Source organism: Manis pentadactyla, chromosome 7 (genome assembly GCF_030020395.1).
Source record: "Manis pentadactyla isolate mManPen7 chromosome 7, mManPen7.hap1, whole genome shotgun sequence".
Classification (NCBI taxonomy): Eukaryota; Metazoa; Chordata; class Mammalia; order Pholidota; family Manidae; genus Manis; species Manis pentadactyla.
The window spans coordinates 132,334,839-132,353,741 of record NC_080025.1 but is presented as its reverse complement, the minus strand read 5'-3'; the positions used below and the strand labels follow the sequence as shown (position 1 = coordinate 132,353,741).

General features: G+C 33.6%; 1 protein-coding gene across 2 annotated transcripts in view; it reads right to left on the bottom strand.

The window, feature by feature from the left end:
• The window catches only part of NUP205 (nucleoporin 205), a 78,168-nt gene that overhangs the window by 53,836 nt on the left and 5,429 nt on the right, over positions 1–18,903 (bottom strand). For both annotated transcript variants that reach the window (XR_005028818.2, XM_036905534.2), the window contains 11 exons: positions 16,863–17,005; positions 15,432–15,603; positions 12,847–12,991; positions 12,293–12,452; positions 11,636–11,864; positions 9,787–9,951; positions 6,527–6,702; positions 3,711–3,827; positions 3,392–3,529; positions 1,690–1,840; positions 469–674 (listed from right to left, as the gene is read on the bottom strand). Coding sequence is in view for 1 of the 2 variants with exons in the window: in XM_036905534.2 (XP_036761429.2) it covers positions 469–674; positions 1,690–1,840; positions 3,392–3,529; positions 3,711–3,827; positions 6,527–6,702; positions 9,787–9,951; positions 11,636–11,864; positions 12,293–12,452; positions 12,847–12,991; positions 15,432–15,603; positions 16,863–17,005 (1,802 nt within the window). In the remaining variant the exon portion in view is untranslated. Of the gene's footprint in view, positions 1–468; positions 675–1,689; positions 1,841–3,391; positions 3,530–3,710; positions 3,828–6,526; positions 6,703–9,786; positions 9,952–11,635; positions 11,865–12,292; positions 12,453–12,846; positions 12,992–15,431; positions 15,604–16,862; positions 17,006–18,903 lie in introns of those variants that run through there.

The window sequence follows — 18,903 nt, the reverse complement described above, 5'->3', positions numbered from 1 at the left end:
TGAGCAGATATTATATAATGAAAATAGCTTTTTTTTAATAAAGATTAATTTGGTAGTGGCAGGCAAGGCAGTTTGGTATAAGGATAAAAAGAATAATTCAATAAATAACTTATTTTCAATTAATTCTTCATGAATATATACACATCACCACACACTACACACACACGCACACACACATCCATACCTATGCTAGAAAACCTTCAAGGAGGATGTGCATCCAACAGCTGAGGTTTATCTGCCCTTCTATTTTCTTTCAGCTTAGGCCATTCATTTCATACAAGGTTATGGCAATAAGCAGGGCTATGATAACCATACCCTCTAAAGGTGAAGAGCTTAAGAAAAGAATCCTATGTATATGCTATCTGTCACTCAAACTTTAAGCATTACACGAAAATTTGGGGTTCCTTAAAATTCCACTGTGCTAAACTACAAATAAAATCACACTCTCTCATGCTGTGGGATACCTACCCAAGTAATGATGGTAGATGTGAGTTGTAAAAAAGCAATCAATCCATCTTGCTCCTTCTGGGTGATGCCCCGTGAAGGAAGGTGACGGTACTGAACACTATCTGCACTTGGAAGATCCTTCCGGAGGTGTTCATGGTAAAGCATTAAAGAGTGAAAGAAATGTTCCCAGGAAACAGGACTGCCACCAGCTCCCTGAATATTTTCAACTGTAAAGAAAGCACAGATTTTTCCTTCAAAAAATGTCTAAGCAATTACTTGGAAATGGAGGAAGAAAAGAAATTTAAAACAATTAACTCTGCTTTCATCCTAGATAAGTAGTGTGTTGAAAATGGTTTAGAATCTGTCTGAGAGCTAGAACTCTGGATTCATTTTTCCTCAGAATGGATGATGTCCAAGCAAATATCAAAGTAAATTATCTATGTTATACTAGGGGAACTCTGTGTTGTCATGTAACTACAAAGGGCTACTTTTCCTACCAAGTAATTTCCAATATTGTGCTTACATTCCCAAATGGAGAGAGAACTACAGTTTGATTTGTGAATTATGATACTCCGTTACATACCACGCCCTGGGAGCAAAAGCAGAGCATACAAGACAAGCAAGCCTTAACAGGGTAAGCAAAACACTGGCTTTGGAGCCAGACAGATCCCAGTTCCGGTTGTGGCTCCCAATCACTTGCCAATCACTTGCGACCCTGGGTAAATTAATTCTCTAAGCCGCACTATCCTCACATGTAAAAATGAAAGTAATAATATCTATCTAACAAAACAGATGTTTAATAAATATTTCTTTTTCTTTCCTTTTGCAGTGTTTTTGATTTAACAACACTAATTCTGAAAATTAAATGAGGAAACTGGGGGAGTAGCAAGAGAAAACTCTAAGTATAGAAATTTAGAAGACAAGTACTTAAGAAAGAACTCATGTGACAAGGTATATATTTCATCTTGATCAACAGATGTGTTCTTGAAAAGTTTTAGGTATTAATTCTGATATTTTAAATTGCACTTTACAAAGCAAATAGTAAAACTGTCCAATCTGAGACCACAATCAAGGCATCACTATGTAGAAAGCGACCAATGCACTTCTTTCCCCGTTATTGTAAAAATAATTTATATACCTGATAGAACCTAACACAGATAACCAGTATTCTTTAACAGACAGGGGAATAATGAACTCAAGAATGTCACAACAAACTTAAGACAACATCCAGATTTTTCTTACCATGACTACTGCCATTGACTTTGAGTAGACTAAAACAGTAGTGGGCACACTGGGGCCCATTGGCCAATCCCTGGAGCATTTTTAAATAAGGAATATAAATGGTTGGAGGCAATAGGTCACCCATTTGCCTAACGAACTTTGACAAGACAACCTGAAAGAAGGAAAAACCAATAGTTTACATAAAGCATATCCAAACTTCAAGGCAACATGGACTAGGTACATATGAACTACACAGAACTACACAGACTACATATGAACTAAAAAAACTAATTAAGCACTCTGATTTAACCCCAGCAAAGAAAAAATAATCTGGTATCCTACTTATGATAAACTGCTTTTCCAAGCTTGTCATTAGCAATTTAATGCAATTATAGGATAATATCCTTGTGGACATGAAGTACATTTTTTTTCAAAACATCTCAGTGTCACAGAACATAAGACTACTCATGTTCTAAATATGTAAAACAACTGAAGAAATTTACTTATCTAAAGTTAACCACAAATTCAAAGATATACTTAGAACCCACTGTTTTTAAATTCCACTCAAATTTAATATGAACACCTAAGAACCTGACAGAATTTTTGATGCTGACCTAAACATAATCTGCTTTGTGATCCAGCCAATGGCACATTCCTATACGCCTATATACTTTGTTTTTCTTTTTATCTTGCTTTTTCCTTAAGTCTATTATTCACAACTAATAATATTATTCAGGCTCGTTAATTAGAACTCAAACCTAAAAATGTTACAGATCTCAGGAAATTACCGTTAATTTTGTTAGGCATACCATGGTTCTGTAATTATATTGAAAATTTTCCTAATGTTTAAAAGACATTAACCAGTGAAAGGTGAGATGTCATGCTGCCCATAACTACTTTAGAAACTCTTCAGCAAAATAAAAGTGGTAAGAGTAACAGGAGCAGACGGAGCAACATGGCAAGATGTTAATTCACTGTTAAGACATTGCATGTTTACTATAATTATTCTCTCTTCTATATATTTGAAAATTTCCATAATAGAAAGTTTAAAAAAAAATTTTAACAAATCCTTCTTCAAAACATTTCTTCAAATGAAGAGAAAAATGAAACAATAATGTAAGAAATACAGTAAAAAGAAAAAGTGTCTGGTCTTTCTTATATTCCAGCATAAATGAAAATTATAGAGCATGAAAGCTTCTAAAATAGGAAATCCCAAAAAGATGCAGACATGGCAATCCATTTTATTTGGTACTGAATATCATACTTTATTTAATATAGGATAGAAAATGGACTTTTTCTTATGTTGTCTACTGACTCATCAATTATAACTTAGAAGCCTTTTCCCTTCATATTTTACCTTTCCTATCTTCCCCAACTTGTTAAGAATGATATATACTGGTTATTGTCATGCCAATAGAGGACAGGCTAATACTAATAAATATAATAAAATCGGATATACATACAGAGACTAGTCACTGTTCTGTCTCTAATGATTTCCAACATGCCTAATATATTATAAAAGACTATTAGATGAACTCCAGAATGATCAGAACTTAAATTTAAAAATTTTAAACTTCCTTTAAGAAAAAAAGTGTACATTTCTAAACGTTACTCTAGTGGTTATTTGTGTAAATAGCAATAATATAAAGAAATAACCTTTTTCATGTTTTCAAGATTCCCAATTACCATACCAGAGTAGAAAAGTAGGAAATTAAGGGCTCACCTGGCGTTGAGGGGGGCGCTGATGAGCCACCCCAAGGTAAGAACCCATGAGAGTGGAAGTCTGAAGAGGCTCTGAGGGACACCAATATTCTAGAGCAAGCTCCAAATTAAAAGTGTTCTTTTTATACAGCTCACCGATCTACAAAGAGTAGGCAAACACTATGGGAAAACGCCTATTAACTCAAAAATTATTTTTAAATAAAAATTCACATTTTTATTGAATTTACATGTATATTTAAGATATTAGACCTGAAATTTTCCAATTAGGAGGAAAACAAAGGAAAAGGAGAAATGACAATCCATCCAATATAATGGCTTACCAAGAGCATTAAGTGTTCCAGATCCCTCCTAAGTGAAATGGGAGGTTCATTACCCATCTGCACACTCATGTGAATCATTCGAGCATCTTCATCTGCCCGATTCCTCAACTGCTTCACCTATTAAATGTAGCACATAGTTTAATGTTGAATTTATTACATGGGTTGATAATACTGAATCAGGAAGTTGGGCAACTGTCTGAAAGTGATTACAGAAAATATTTAAATATCTATTTCACTTTAATAACATGGAGAAATATGCTAGGAATTTTATTGCGATATTAATATCCATATGTATAATATCTTAAAACTTCAATGCACTTTCCACTATAGAGAAGCTGAGTTTAACTAGTGTCTCTCAACTGCAACATTATAAACATTTTGGGCAGGACATTTCTTCAGTGGGTTGGACTATCCTCAACATTACAGGATGATTAAGCATCCCTAGACTACCTACTAACCACTAATATCACTACAAATATTGTAGCAAGCAAAACTGGCCCCACTTATTTTCAAAACATGCTCTGATGGATATTATAGCCTTGGTTGAGAACCATTACCTTACAACATTTTTGTGAACTGAATGCCAACTAAATAAGAAAGTACTTCTCCCTTTAAAACAAAAAAAATCATAGCTAGATAAACCCACATTTATAGTTGGAAAGAGAACATTAAAAAAAAAAATCTTCAATAAATCCCCTCTCAATATTCAACAGTACACAGAAAATCAGTAAGGACATGGAAGACTTGAGCAACACTATCAACCAACTTTACCTAATTGACATGTACAGAATATTTCACAGAACATAAGTATAATATATACATATACATTACTTTCACATGCACATAGAATATTTATCAAGAAGGCCATACTGTAGGTCATAAAACAAACTCAACAAATTTTACAGAATTGTAATCCTACAAAGAATGTTCTCTGACCACAACTGAAATAAACTAGAAATCAGTTACAGAGAGCTATCTGGAAGTTTCCTAAATATAGGAAGTCCCTCATCAATCAAAGAAGTCTCAAAGAAATAATAAAATATAGAATTGAGTAAAACCTCCCAAAACATAACATATTTACCTGACACAGTTAAAGCAGTAATTGAAGGTAAATGTTTAATATTAAATGCTTATATTAGAAAAAAAGAAAATTTTCAAATTAATAATCTAAGCTTCCACTTTAAGAAACTGAAACAAGAAGGGTATATTTAATCCAAAGCAAAAGGAAGAAATAATAAAGAACAGAAATCAGTAACAGTGAAATAAAGTTCAAGAAAATCAATAAAACTAAAAGCTGGTTTCTTTGTTAAGTTCAATTAAAACTGATAAGCCTCTAACCAATTTAATTAGGAAACAAAGGAAGAAGATACAAGTTGCCAATATCAAGAATGAAAAAGGATACACCATTATAGATCCTACAGAAATTTAAAGTAAAATACAAGATTAGGAATAACCTTATGTCAATCAATTTTAATGAAATGGACAAATGCTCTGACAGACACAACCAACCACAGCTCATTTAAGAAACAGATAACCCACTCTTCTGTTAAAGAAATTTTAGTATCCCAGAATTATGTGACTAAATTGACTATTTACCCCATCCAAGCTATTTATGATTTGTCTATTCAAATTTCTCTCATACTTCAGCTTTCCAGATAACCATTATCTTTCCATAATCACAATCCCATCTGGACTATTAATTAGGAAAAACTTTAAGCCCTAACTTTTCTGAGGCTTCATTTCTGCAAATGTAAAATGAAAGGATTAGCAGAATTCTTCCTATTCCAAAATTCTGTGATGTTAAACTATCAACTCCTTCAAGGTTGATGAGGACTCATGTTACCTGTTAAAAGTATTCCTGGACTATTCTAGTCCTGAGCTAAATCCACAGGAATTTACTGTCTGTACTTCTCATTTACTTACTGTGACTACCTATACTTTCAGTGTATGCTTCTCTCAACTAGATTATAAATTCTTTGTTGTCAGGGAATGAGTCTCCTACTTATTTGTCTTCTTCACACTCCTAGCATAGTACCTGGAACATAGGAGAAACTTAATAAACATTTAATTCATTAAATAATGAATAAGCACTTCAGTCATTGTTTGTTGCCATTCTGAGTACGTTTGCCTTAGTTTTTCAAGAGGTATGGCATCAGAACTGCACAACAGTATTACAAGTGTAGATACTTTAAGATGCTTTTTTTAATGCACAGAGAGGTGATTTCATAGGGCTTCACTCCCTCACTTACTTCCTGCCACAATTTTGTTGGCTTCCTTTGGCACAAAACGATACACAGAGCATATACTATGAAGAATTTATCTAAAATTACTAACTTTTTGGATTAAAGTTAGAGCTCAAGCCCTTTCATTCAAAAGGAGCCTTTGCATTAGCTTCTTAAATCCATTATGTTACCTATATCCATGTGGAAGCCCATTTATACATTATAATTAAGAGTCTAAACATTAACTATAAAACAGGAGACTTTCCACAATATCTCCTCAAAATCACCTTAGTATTGATCCCTAGGGTAGCATGGTGTTAATAATTTTCTACCCATAGAAGTATTTTATTTAACTAGTACTTTCTCATTATAAACCATTCTTAATGTCATATATTTCTTTTAGCTTATTCTTAGTTAACAGGTCTTATTTCATTTTCATGAATCACAAACTAATTCACACACTGTAACACAACTGTAACACAACCACTGTCAAATTTTAGCCTGTAATAAAAGATTTTATTAGTTAAGTGATCAGTTTTAAATTATTTTATAAAATTCTTCTACTATTTACTCATCCTACATTATTATACCTACCTTCATTGGCATAAGTGCAAGGAAATCTGTGATGAGATTATGGGTTCTACGAATGTAAAACTCTTCCTGATAGAAGTTTTCCGACACCACTACAGATTCAGTAAGGAACAGGAAAACATTGTCAGCAATTGCAAGCTCTGCCATTGCTTCATCTGCTTCTGTGAATTCAGCCAGAGCTACAAATAAATTTACAAAACCAACACACAAAGGAAAAGTTATAAAACTGGACTGCAGTATCTCCTAACACTCAGCTGTTTCAAAATTCAGTTATTTTTTCAACCTTATAGCATGTGCTATCCAAAAAATAAGACTGTGTATAACTGTAACAGATTCACAAACCCCAAAGAACTATTGAAAAAGTACATTAGAAAACCAAATGCTCTTCACAGTAACATCATGAGTGAAAAGAAATTAGATATGTGATGTGACACTGATATAGTTAGGAAGCTATTATCAAAACATTAACATATGAAAATGATACTAAGGCTTTCCTCTCGATGAAATGAACTGGATCACTCAGAAAAAGTCTTCATGTAAGACATGTAAGACCAAAACATGAACGTGATCTCCTAAGTAACTTTACTAATTTGACAACTGAGTAGCAAAAATGGAAAAACTATATCCTAAACAAACTGGTCTACTTGTAATTATTTTAGCTTAAAAATGTCAAACAGCTATCTAAAAACAGACCAATATAAAGAACCTCCACATACCCCCCACCTAGCTTCAATATTTGAATATATTGACCATTTATGGTCAATCTTATTTCACCTAGATCTCCATCTTATTTCCTCTCTCCATACAAATTGAACTGAAGCAAATGCTGGACAATTCAACATATCACTCAAAAGTAATTCAGCATACAACTCAAAAAGGTTAACTTTAAAAACAAGAAAAATAAACCATATACATACATAATACCACTATGTTATCTTAAAAAATAACTCCCCCATATCAAATATCCAGGCAGTAGTCAAATTTACAATTGTCTCATCAATGTTATGAAAGATCCTGGTTATGGTTTTTGCTTTTTCTCTTTTGTGCAGTACGTTTGCTTGCATCAGGAGCCAAGGAGGATCTACACACTGCAGTTCACAGGTACATCTGCCGGCTGCTCCTACATCTTTTTAATTTTTCCCTTGCCCTTTATTTGCTGAAGAAGCTTGGGCTTTTGTGCTATACAGTTTGCCACAATGTGGTTCGGGATGTATCCCAGGGGTGTAGTTAACGTTCCTCTGTCCTCCCGATATACTAATAATTGGTAGTTTGATCTAAAGATACTTGATCAACATTCAGTTTTTTTGGCAAGAGCATGTCATAGGTGGCACTGTGTCCTTCAACTAGGAAATACATTGCTGATTACTTCTTTTAAATTTTACATATAAAATCGCTACATAATTTTGTGATAATCTGGCTTTGGAAAAGAACTGCTACATAGCTTATTCTGCTTGACTGTCACAGAGACCAAATACATACTACTGTGCTGCACAAAGCACATTTTTGTTAACTTCAAAAGTGTCAGTAATAGATATAAGCCAGAACAATCTCAAGAAGAGGAAAATAGATGTTTTTTTTCTATTTTTTTGTTTTGTTTTGCATTTTGAAGTAAAGCCTGTATATCTACTCATACTATACAAACTCCATGAAAAAAAAATAGTCTTTTAATTCTTTATTATGACTAATAATAATTACTAAAATTACTAATAAATGTTAATAATAATAATGACTAATTCCAAACCACTTGAGTTCAGAAATACTGGAATTAAAAATTGCATGATGGTCACTTAAAGAACTATTTCTTGAAGACTATTTAGGTAATAAAGCAGCATTAATATCTTAATGTAAATTAAGTTTTAATGTCTAAAAAACAGTGCATCAAAACTTTTTTGTAGTTTTAGAAAAATTCCAAGCACATTGCATATAAAATAATGTAGTAAAGATGTTTAATAAATTTTTCAGAAGTCTATGAAGAGAGTAGTGACTCATTTTTTAAAATTTGAGACCACTGTTAAAACTTATCTATATTATTTCAAGAAATTGCCATTTGTGCAATAAAAGGTAAATTATTCATCTTTGCTAGCAATTTTTAAAATTCAAATTTACAGAAAAATCTTTAAGTTTAAAAATGTTAATTATAATACCCCTAATTATCAGAGCTCATAAAAAAGTATGAGCATATAAAACTAAAGAGATTAAATAGCCAAAATCTGGGACTTGAAACTGGGTCTGAATTCCTAGCCTATTCTTACCTATTATTATACATCAAACTGTAACATATTCTCCTGTGCCTCTCAAGATTAGGGCAATGGTACAGTAAGTTACAGTACATACATTTGATTAACTATCACATAGACACTTAAAAGTTTAAAAGTTAATTTTATGCCAGAAAGTACTAAATAAAACTTGTAAATTAATAAAGGATATATAGTTCAGAAACAGAATTTCTACATGAATAGAAATATCTAGTTAGCCATCTATCAAGTTTAATATAACACTTGGAAAAAGTAAGACTCGTAAAACAAAAAATGCTTTCTGCAGCCCCCTCGGGAACAGCACTGACACCAGTAAACAAAATGTTCTTGAATCACACAATTGGTAAGATACTGGAATCTGCTGACACTCCAGGAATAGAAAACATTGACATGAATTATAAACCTTAATGAAATCTTTCCAGATTTATCATAAAAACAAGTGACAGTTCTTTGGGCTTCAAATCACAACAAAAGCATAAACCTCATCCTGTTAGAGTAAACCGCTATGAGTTAGATAATTACAGGAATGTAAACAGCAGAATAGGATATGCTATAGTGGTTAACAGACTGTTAAAAGTAAGAATTCCATAACCATTCCTGATCCATCCAAAAATCTCCTTTCTAATATATTGTATTTTTAAAGTAATATGTTTCTAATTTGATACATTGTAAAAAATTAATTTGTGGAAAAATAAAGAAGAAAAACGTAAAACAAGTGGAATAATTTCAACTGTGATGCTGCCATTTCAATTTTTAAACTCTTAAGGAAAAAAAGAAGCTGAAAGAATTGTCACTGGCTCCACATAAGGGAAATATTTCACATAATTTCCTTTGGGAGACAAAAAGAAAAAATGGACTGTATTTCACATTACAAAGTTTCATTTAATACAATTCTAGATACCTTTTTATGTTCAAGCTTATATCCACTGAAAGGTAGCACACTCTTCCAAAATACCATTAAGTCTGGTATGTTCTTTCTCATAACAACATTACCTACAATCAGTTTACCTGTCACATCCGGTAGCTGAGATACTCCCCTCAAAGCCAGTGCCCAGGCAAGCCTAACAGTGGCTTGCAGTCCAGACAGTTTCCAAGGCTGTGAGTCTTGAAGGCGAGAGTGAATTGTTGCGATGTATTGTTTCTCTGTCAAGAGTGGGAGTTGATGAATCTTATCTGAAAACACAAAAATAGACCACTCTACCAAAAAGTAAAGAAATTCTCACTTTTAATATACAGGAATAATGTCTAAAAATCAGAAGATCAGAATATACTCATCAAAGAATTATGACTAATATTAATGTTTGACAAACCAGAAAATACACTACCATAAATATTTATACAAAATAAAATTTAGAGGAAATCTACAATAATCCTAAATTTTGTTATTTTCAATGGTTTTTATAAGTGTAGTAGAAAAATATTAGAACACTAGTTAAAGAGCTACTCATTTTTTCTGTATATGAATTCTAATATAAATCAATACTAATTAAAAGTTCAAAAAAGCTGGAATTTACTAAATGCTAGCATGAATTTAAAATATCTAGTGAAAACTGACCAAAACAAAGTATACAAATTGCAAACAAGTATCTACTCTGATTATAACATAAATGAAACAGCTAAATAATTTTCAATTTATAGTCAATTACACTATGGTACTTTAAGCAAGCACAGAATTCAAAATACTAAAATAATGAGAAACACCATTACCTAAGAATTCACTTAATTTTACTTTATTATGCCTTATACTTCCTTTTGATATCATTTTGTGATTAATTAGTTCAGTGGTTCCCAACATTTAACCAGTAAGAACATATCCTTTAATTTCTTCTATTTTGAAAGTTTGTCTACTATTGTACATGCACTAATAATTCACCTCCCACTTATTAATCAAAGAATATAGAACAAATTATAATTAAAATGAGCCAATCAATATAAGCATGCTATATTGATACAATTATAACTAATGCAAAAAACCTTACATCTTAGCCTATGAAACTTTCCAGACATTCCATTTAGCTTTACAAAGTCCCAGATTACAAACTTCCATTTACACAGCCTACCCACACTTACTTCTATGCTCCATTTCATTCAATACAGGAAATCTGACCAATGCATTAACTGGCAGAGTTCCTTTATGAGCACAGGCGCTACTTCTGTGACAAAGTACTCTGGGACAACCTGACTGGAGGTCAAGGGGTAGTTTCAATAAGCCTTTCCTATGGCTAAAGATGGTCACCAAAGGTGTGGAAAATGTCTGTTCTCACATAGCTACTAAGAGGAGATGTTGATGATATAATCAAAAGTGACAGGGAATAACCACTGGCACAATTACAAAAACTATGACATTAAATGGCAATAATATTCCTTTTGGGAATAATTTTTGAGATACTCAGTTCTAAGCAATAATTGTTTATATGGTTACCATATAAAATTTTAATCTTCTTCAGAAAAAATGTTAAGTCAAAGATGATACATTACCAAAAATAATAGTTATCCTCCCTTCAGATGTTTTCATGAAAGGTTTAAAATGTGAACACACGGTGAAAAAATGAGCAATTAAGCAAACTAAACATGCACAGGTCATGAACGTGTATTACACTTTCCCATTCCAAAACTGAAAAGGACAACAGAAACATCTAAGAGGGTTGCAGTTATTTTTAAAATGTGATATAATATCTAAATATTCAAATATGGATGAACTGCACACAATGGAATAAAACATACAGCTTTTTATTTTAGCAATTAACAATCTATTATATCTATTTCATTTTAGGGTAGTTTCAACTACTAAATGTGACTGACAACTTTTTATGTGATTTTTTAAAATAAATGTATTACTAGGTATAAAATCCAGTACCATCTCGTTCCTCTGTGCCTTGTTCTATAAAACTGATATCAAAGCAGTACAGAAGTGCCATAAGAAGAGCCAGGTTCACTGCATCCAATGAACCATTTGCCTCAACTGTCACTCTTTCCAAATATCCAATAAGGAGTAGAGTGTCATCTTTGCCTAAAGGTGACTGGCATGCCCAGGCAAAAAGACTTTCTGCCAGAGACTGCCTGCACTCCTTGATGAGATCAGAAACCTAGAAAATAAAAGTGTATGATTATCAACATAAATAAATTACAGTGAAGCCTTGTCTTATTTAAAAGAGTAAACTCTCTTTCATAAAAGCTAACTAAATAAATCTGAATCCACAAGTGACCCTAAAATCTCATCTCCAGAATTCTTAAAAAAAAGTATCACTAATTCTCCATTTTAAGTTCCAAACTCCTCTACACGATGAACAATTTCTTAAAGAGTTCATTCCAGAAAAGAAGCTAGAATGACAGATAAGTGCCTAGGAAGAAGCTGAAACAACTGCAAGTCCATTTTGGATGCAGCTGCCCACACCCTTTGATATGCATTTATCAATTTTCCTAAACCTGTATTAGAATGTTCTAATTGTCATGACATTTCTACCTATGAGATTTGACAAAGACAACCCATGAATTAATCTCAGTGAACCCTTGCCTCTTTGCGATGTTTTTCACTGCCCAATCCTCTCTCACGCTGTAGTTTCTCAAACTCATTGTTCACATCAATCTGGGACACCAGAGTAAGGACTTTATAGGTCAATCCTTGCTCCATCAGCTCATCTGTAAAGCATGTTGTAATGGAAACCAGCTCTGGACTGTAATGAAATCAATAAAGACAGTTATAATGAACAGTAATGTTTATACTTCCAAGATAGAGCAAATGTGCTTTTGACAATAATATTGCATTACTGGAAATGACCAGGATGAATTATAACCTAGCTCTTTACATCTTTCTAGATTACTGGGCTTCAGTAAACTTTCAACCATAAAAAAAACTTAATTCTTTCTTATTTGTAGACAAAATAAAGCAGATTTAAATTGTCACTCTTGGCAGAAGGGAGGATTTACTACTCAGCTTATGTTATATATTTTATTTTACTTAAATTATGCATACTAAGGATAAATTTTTATGATTTCAAATTATAATTAGAATAATGATGCTCCAAATAATCTCTAATTAACCCCTGAGATCCTAAGAGGCAAACAGACCTGAGTTCAAGGGTCCATGTCTTTCCTCGTCTTGACTGTATCAAGATTTTCAGGGAATTTGCGATGCACCTCTTTCCATCCCAGTATAAAAGAACAGCTACTAATCCTCTGGTGAGGCCAGGAAAATGTGGCTGTTGGTGCTCTCCTAGAAAAGGACATTGAGAAATAATCGGTAAATAAACACATATGTAATTAGGATGAGATAGAAATCCCAGAATCTCAGAGTTTAAGGGGTCCTCCGGGTCCTCTCTCTACTTAAAACACCAACCAGTTTTACTCCTTCCCCAACATATTCAAGAGGCCATCCAGCTTATGCCGAAAAACCAGCAGTAACATGGGATTTATCATTTCCCAAACTCTCCATTTCATCTTCATCTAAGATCTCCATCTGCTGGGTAAAAATCTTTGGTTTCACTGTTATTCACTGAATCTAATATTATTTAATGCCCATTTTGCTCTCTTTCACATGAAATCTTTCATATACCTGAAATTTCTTCCCCTACAGTTTTCTCTAAAAAGTAAATAACCTTTTCTTACATTCCAAGTTTATTAGCCCCTTTAACTGTTCTTCTTTGAGTAAGGTCCACTCTGTCTTTCCTAAAGTACCTTACCTATACTTTCAGTGCCATTCCCAATGGCTTTCTTCTCCTCTTAGCCCACTCACTCCCCTCCTCCTGTTCCCCAGATTCATCTCACTGTCTCACTCCTCTAAATAGGCGCTTTCTTCTGCCTGATGCCCTTTGTCCTCCTGAGCACACATCTGTTTCTCCTGACGTATGCCTCCCTGTTTTTCAACACCTACTTTAGGCCTCATGATCTTTGTGATCTCTGTACCACCTGAGGTCAATTTAATTCCCTTCCCTCCGGACCATGATTAAATATTGCATAAACTGGCATTAATGCACTTAACTGTGTCATAATTATTTGTTTCCATGTCTTTTTCAATTCCTAGACTATGAGCTCCTTAACAGTAGTTGAGGTTTTATTCATCTTTCTACCTCTGGGGTCTTAACACAGTCCCTGGCCCATGAGTGACATAAAACAAATACTTGTTAAACCGAAATTCTGAGTTAAAACTCAAGCGTATCCAGTTAACACGACTATTATAGAAAGAGAACATTATCTTTCTCATTCTCAGAATCATGCTACTTGTAATACAGCCTTACGTCAAAAAGGATTTTGGCGGCCACATATCTTTATACATACCAGACTTTCTTTCAGTTAAAATGACCACATGGCTCCTCTGTTATACAGGCAGACCTCAGGGATATTGTGGATTCAGTCCCAGACCATCCCAATAAAGTGATTTATCACAATAAAGTGAGTCCAATGAATTTCTGGTTTCCCAGTACATAAAAAAGTTAAATTTATACTATAGTCTATTAAGTGTGCAATAAATAGCATTGTCTTAAAAAAAAAGTACATACCTCAGTTAAAAAATACTTTATCATCTGAGCTTTCAGTGAGTCATAATCGCTGACCACAGAACATCATAACAAAGAAAAAGTTTGAAATATTGCAAGAATTACAAAAATGTGGCAGAGACACAAAGTGAGCAAATGCTACTGAAAAAATGGCGCCAACAGGCTTGCTCCACTCAGGGTTGTCACAAACCTTCAATGTGTAAGAGATGCAGTATCTATGAGGCAACTAAAGTGAAGTGCAATAAAATGAGGTATCCCCATAATTAAATTGCTTATTTTATGTTAATTCCCATCTTTTTGCCATATAGAAACCAGAGAAATTTTTAAATTGTTCTGGATTATGTAATTCTTCTGATTAAAGCCCCTGTCAACAACTTCCCATTGCGATTAGAATAAAATTCCAGTAATTTTTGTGGCTTGCAAAATAGGCCATGATCTAATTCCTGCAGTAGCCTCATCTTTCTTCACTCTCCCCCTTGGGTATGATGCTGCCGTCACAGGGGTCTTTTCATCCTTCAGTGAGCCTTTGTTCTCACCTCAAGCCGCTGCTGTTCGCTCTGCCTGCAACATCCTCCCCGACAGCTCGGGCACCTCATCATCTTGCAGGTCTCAGGTCGAATGGCCCGATCTCAGAGGTTTTCCCTAACTAGGCGGAGGTAGGAGAGTTGCCCCATACCACAGCACATCTCTTTGTATCCCACTGTATCTATATATCTATGTAGAGATAAATATATATATCTATATAGTCTTATTTTATTTTCTTCCTAGTTCTTAGTATTATTAAAATGATCTAATTTTTGACCTACTCATTATCTGAATCACCCTCTCAAAAAAGAAACTCCAAAAATACCTTCTTACTCATTATATGACAATAAATGTTCGTGCTATTAAATTTCGGAGATGCAGTCAATGATTCTTTGCTAGTAAATTACCATGCAAAAGCCTATCTTAAACCAGTTACATCACCTTTAACAACTCCAATTACTAAAGCCTACCCTGATTCAAAGATTAACAACAGGAAATATCTTGAATATAGTTTTTCAAATAAACTACATCTTTAGAAGCTATTCTGGGATCTAAATGATGTGTACTTTAAACTCCAGTGAATAATTTTATAATTCTGTACTACCTTGCTACACATTCAGCTAAACGCCAACCTACCAGCCAGCAGAAGCTCAACAGCTGCCAATTCTCCAATATCAAAAAGGTCACTGAGGATAAAGGCCTCTTTGATGAGCTGTTCAGGAAGCAGTCGGGTCCCCTGTTGACCCTGGATGGCGACTCCCTCTGTACTGGCTTTCTCAACCTTCTCATGCTGTTGAACATTTTTTGGCTTCAAAGGTAAATATAAGATCATGTAATGAAAACAGTATACTGGAGACAAGGTCTTAAATTGTTACCTAGAGAAGTTAATGATAAGGCAGTTTGATAACATGACCAAAAACAGCATTGCCTATCAGATAATCTACAATTAGTCCATTATAAGGTAACATTTTGAGTTACCTTCAACTTCTTATACTATCACTACTTTTCCAAGAACTGCTTCTGCTAAACTGTGAACTACAAAATCTTGAGAAAGCACACAAAGTAACAATATTTTTCAAGTTTCTAAGGAATTCTTCCAATGATATACTTAATAGGTAAAAATAATAGGTCTCCAAGAGGGGAAATAGCAAATGGATATATGAATTGTTGAACTGATTAGTAGGACTAATGATAGTTTATTAAAATATTATTTAGAATGTAACCTTATTCCCCTAAAGTCTTGGTTCAAATATTTAACAAATGGCATACATAGTATAGAATTACTTGATCAATGATAAAAATCTTAGAAATTTACACCCTGAAAAAGACCACAGAAGGTCATTTAATCCAACTCTTCTTTAAAGGATGGGAAAACGAATGCCCAGGTAAGTCAGGTGACTTCCCTGTAGGTCTACACCTTTAGTGTAGAACCTAGACTAGAACTGAGCTCCACCAACTGGCTTCCAAGCTAAGGTTCTCTCTACTAAAGGGAGCAAAAGCAGAAGGCCATTTCTGGTAAGACAAACCCCTAATAGTTCTTAGCTGGTCTGGTTAGTTTGTAACAGAAAATTGCCAAACAGCAAGCAAAGGAGTTTCCAAATATGAATTCCCTCCACTGAAGCACTCTATGCCTGATTGAGAAGGATTTCAAAACGCAGAGATTAATGATACATAAGAATTAAGTAGTTCAGCTAACACAACCTACATAACATTATGAAGAGTTAAAATGTTGATGCACCTGGAAATAAATAAAATAATCTTAACTGAGCTTAGATGTATTTACTATACATCAGAAATTCCAAGGTAACTCATATTTTTGGAATATACTGAACTTTCTAAGTCATATTCAATTAATGTTTCATAGGTAGAGATAAATACAATATTAACTTCTACAGAAAACAAAAAGAAGATAATTACTGCTCCTAGGAAAAATTACATGTTTAGAGAAGACTTGAAGCAATGGACATGGTCAAGTAATATATTTTATAAACATGCACTAAGACTTGAAGTGTTCCTCAATCTTTAAAAAAAGGCAAATCCCAAGAAACAAAAAAGAGAATTTCCTACTGGGTTTTTGAACAATGAGATGAAGTCAGGTTTGTGTTTCTTCAAAATCATGTCAAGAAGGTGGACAGCTTCTGGTTGTCTTCTCCACAGAGCATTTCCCACTGTTTGCCAAATATCTTTGTAAGGACCCCACAGACTAGCAGCTTAAAGAAAAAATAAATAAAATCAGCATCAAATGACACATATATTTGGAAAATAATGTAAGGTTTTAGTCTATATATATTTTAGTCATGCTCACAGCTACTTTTAAATATACAGAGTCACATACAAATCTTAAACAATATAAAGGCACATTTACTAGAATTCCCAAGTAACAATGTAAACATCATTTTATCTAACTTAATATAAAGTAACTCCTGACTTTAAATTAGAATATCAGCTAAATCTGGTTTCCCATTTTAATAGTTATATGACATGGAGTGAAGAGATAACCTCTTTAAACTTCAGTTTATACATAAAATAGGGACACCATTTGCCTCATAGGGTTAGATGGATTAAATGAAATAAGATAAAACACACAACACAGGGCCTCACATATCATAGGCACTCAATAAATGTTAAGTGCCTTTCCACTCTTACTACCATCCAGATAAAAAAAAGAAGTATGGCAAAAATCAGATTCTGTAATACTTGACAATTGAAAAAAAAGTACTTTACTTTGGCTGAGATACTAGCTTTATTAAAAAACAGCATAAACATGGATATTTTTATATAAGAATTCACAATTTGATTTGTAAAAAGAGTAACAATAGTAATAATGAGCATTTGCTATGTACTACTGAGCTATTTACATTATTATTTTATTTCAGAACAGTATGAGGTCAGCGCTGTCTTCCTCTATTTTATAGATATAGAAACTGAGGCAAAGAGGTCAAGAAACTCATCAAGGTCACACTGGATAATCAGGTCATGAATCCATGCAGTTTAGCATCAGAACATGCCCTAACCCCTAAGTTATATGCTTCTACACAAAATACTTGGAAAGTAAAAATGTTTGAGATGAATTTAGGTCATTTCAGATTTACCTGGTAAATGAAGAAACTAAGATCACATATTGACATACCTAGGCAAATTCATCTAAATTCAACCAAATTCACTTACCAAAAAAAACCCCACTTAGGCTCCATAAATAAACACTGATCTCTAAAAACTCATTTAAACCAATAGTGTGACTGGGAGCAAAGCGTACATAAGTGAAATATTTCAATAAAAACACAAAAAAGAAGTATGATTGTTGCCACGAAAAAATATAAGAACTTCAAAAGATCAAAAATGAGGTTCAAAGAGTTCTAAAGGATGGCTGCACTTGGGCAGCAATTTGAAGGATAGGGAAAATCTAGGTGACAAATAACAGCCAAGGAAAAGTGGGAGCTAAGATTCAAAAACAGGTAAGTAAATTAGAGAATTCAAAGAGCCATAGTGAAATGGAAGAGCTCAGAGTGGTGGCTTTCAAACTGTAACTATAATCCACAGTAAGAAATATGCTGTATCTCAATCCAGTACACACACATGCAAAACTGAAGCAAAAGTTCTATATAAGATATTAATATTCATTGATTTATTATATCAGCACACTCTGATATATTGCATTGTTCCCTTTTTTGGAGGGGGACCCACTGAATTTACCCAAGGGCCACTGTATGAAAGCCCAAGATTTCTGAAAGCCTCAAGTTTCTGTTTGCAATCAGATATGATACCCATGTGTGTTTATAAAGACTCTGAAAGGCAAACTTGACAAAACCAGTCACTCAACAGATGAACCCTCGAACTAACTATAGCCTAAACTATAAAAGCTGGCTAGTCAGCATGTCTGACAGCTTTCTGAGAAAACACAAGCCCAAATAAAGCTACCAGGACCATAAGAATGACATGAAAGATAACTATCCTAATTAAATGCATTACAATCCTATGAACAAGGCTGTCAAAAGAAGGCAATGTACTGAGAAATTTTTTTTTCCTAAAGGGGGATGTGCAGGGAGAGGACAGACTAAACCAGGCAAGCTGGATCATTCATTTACTCAAATATTTACTGAGATCCTTC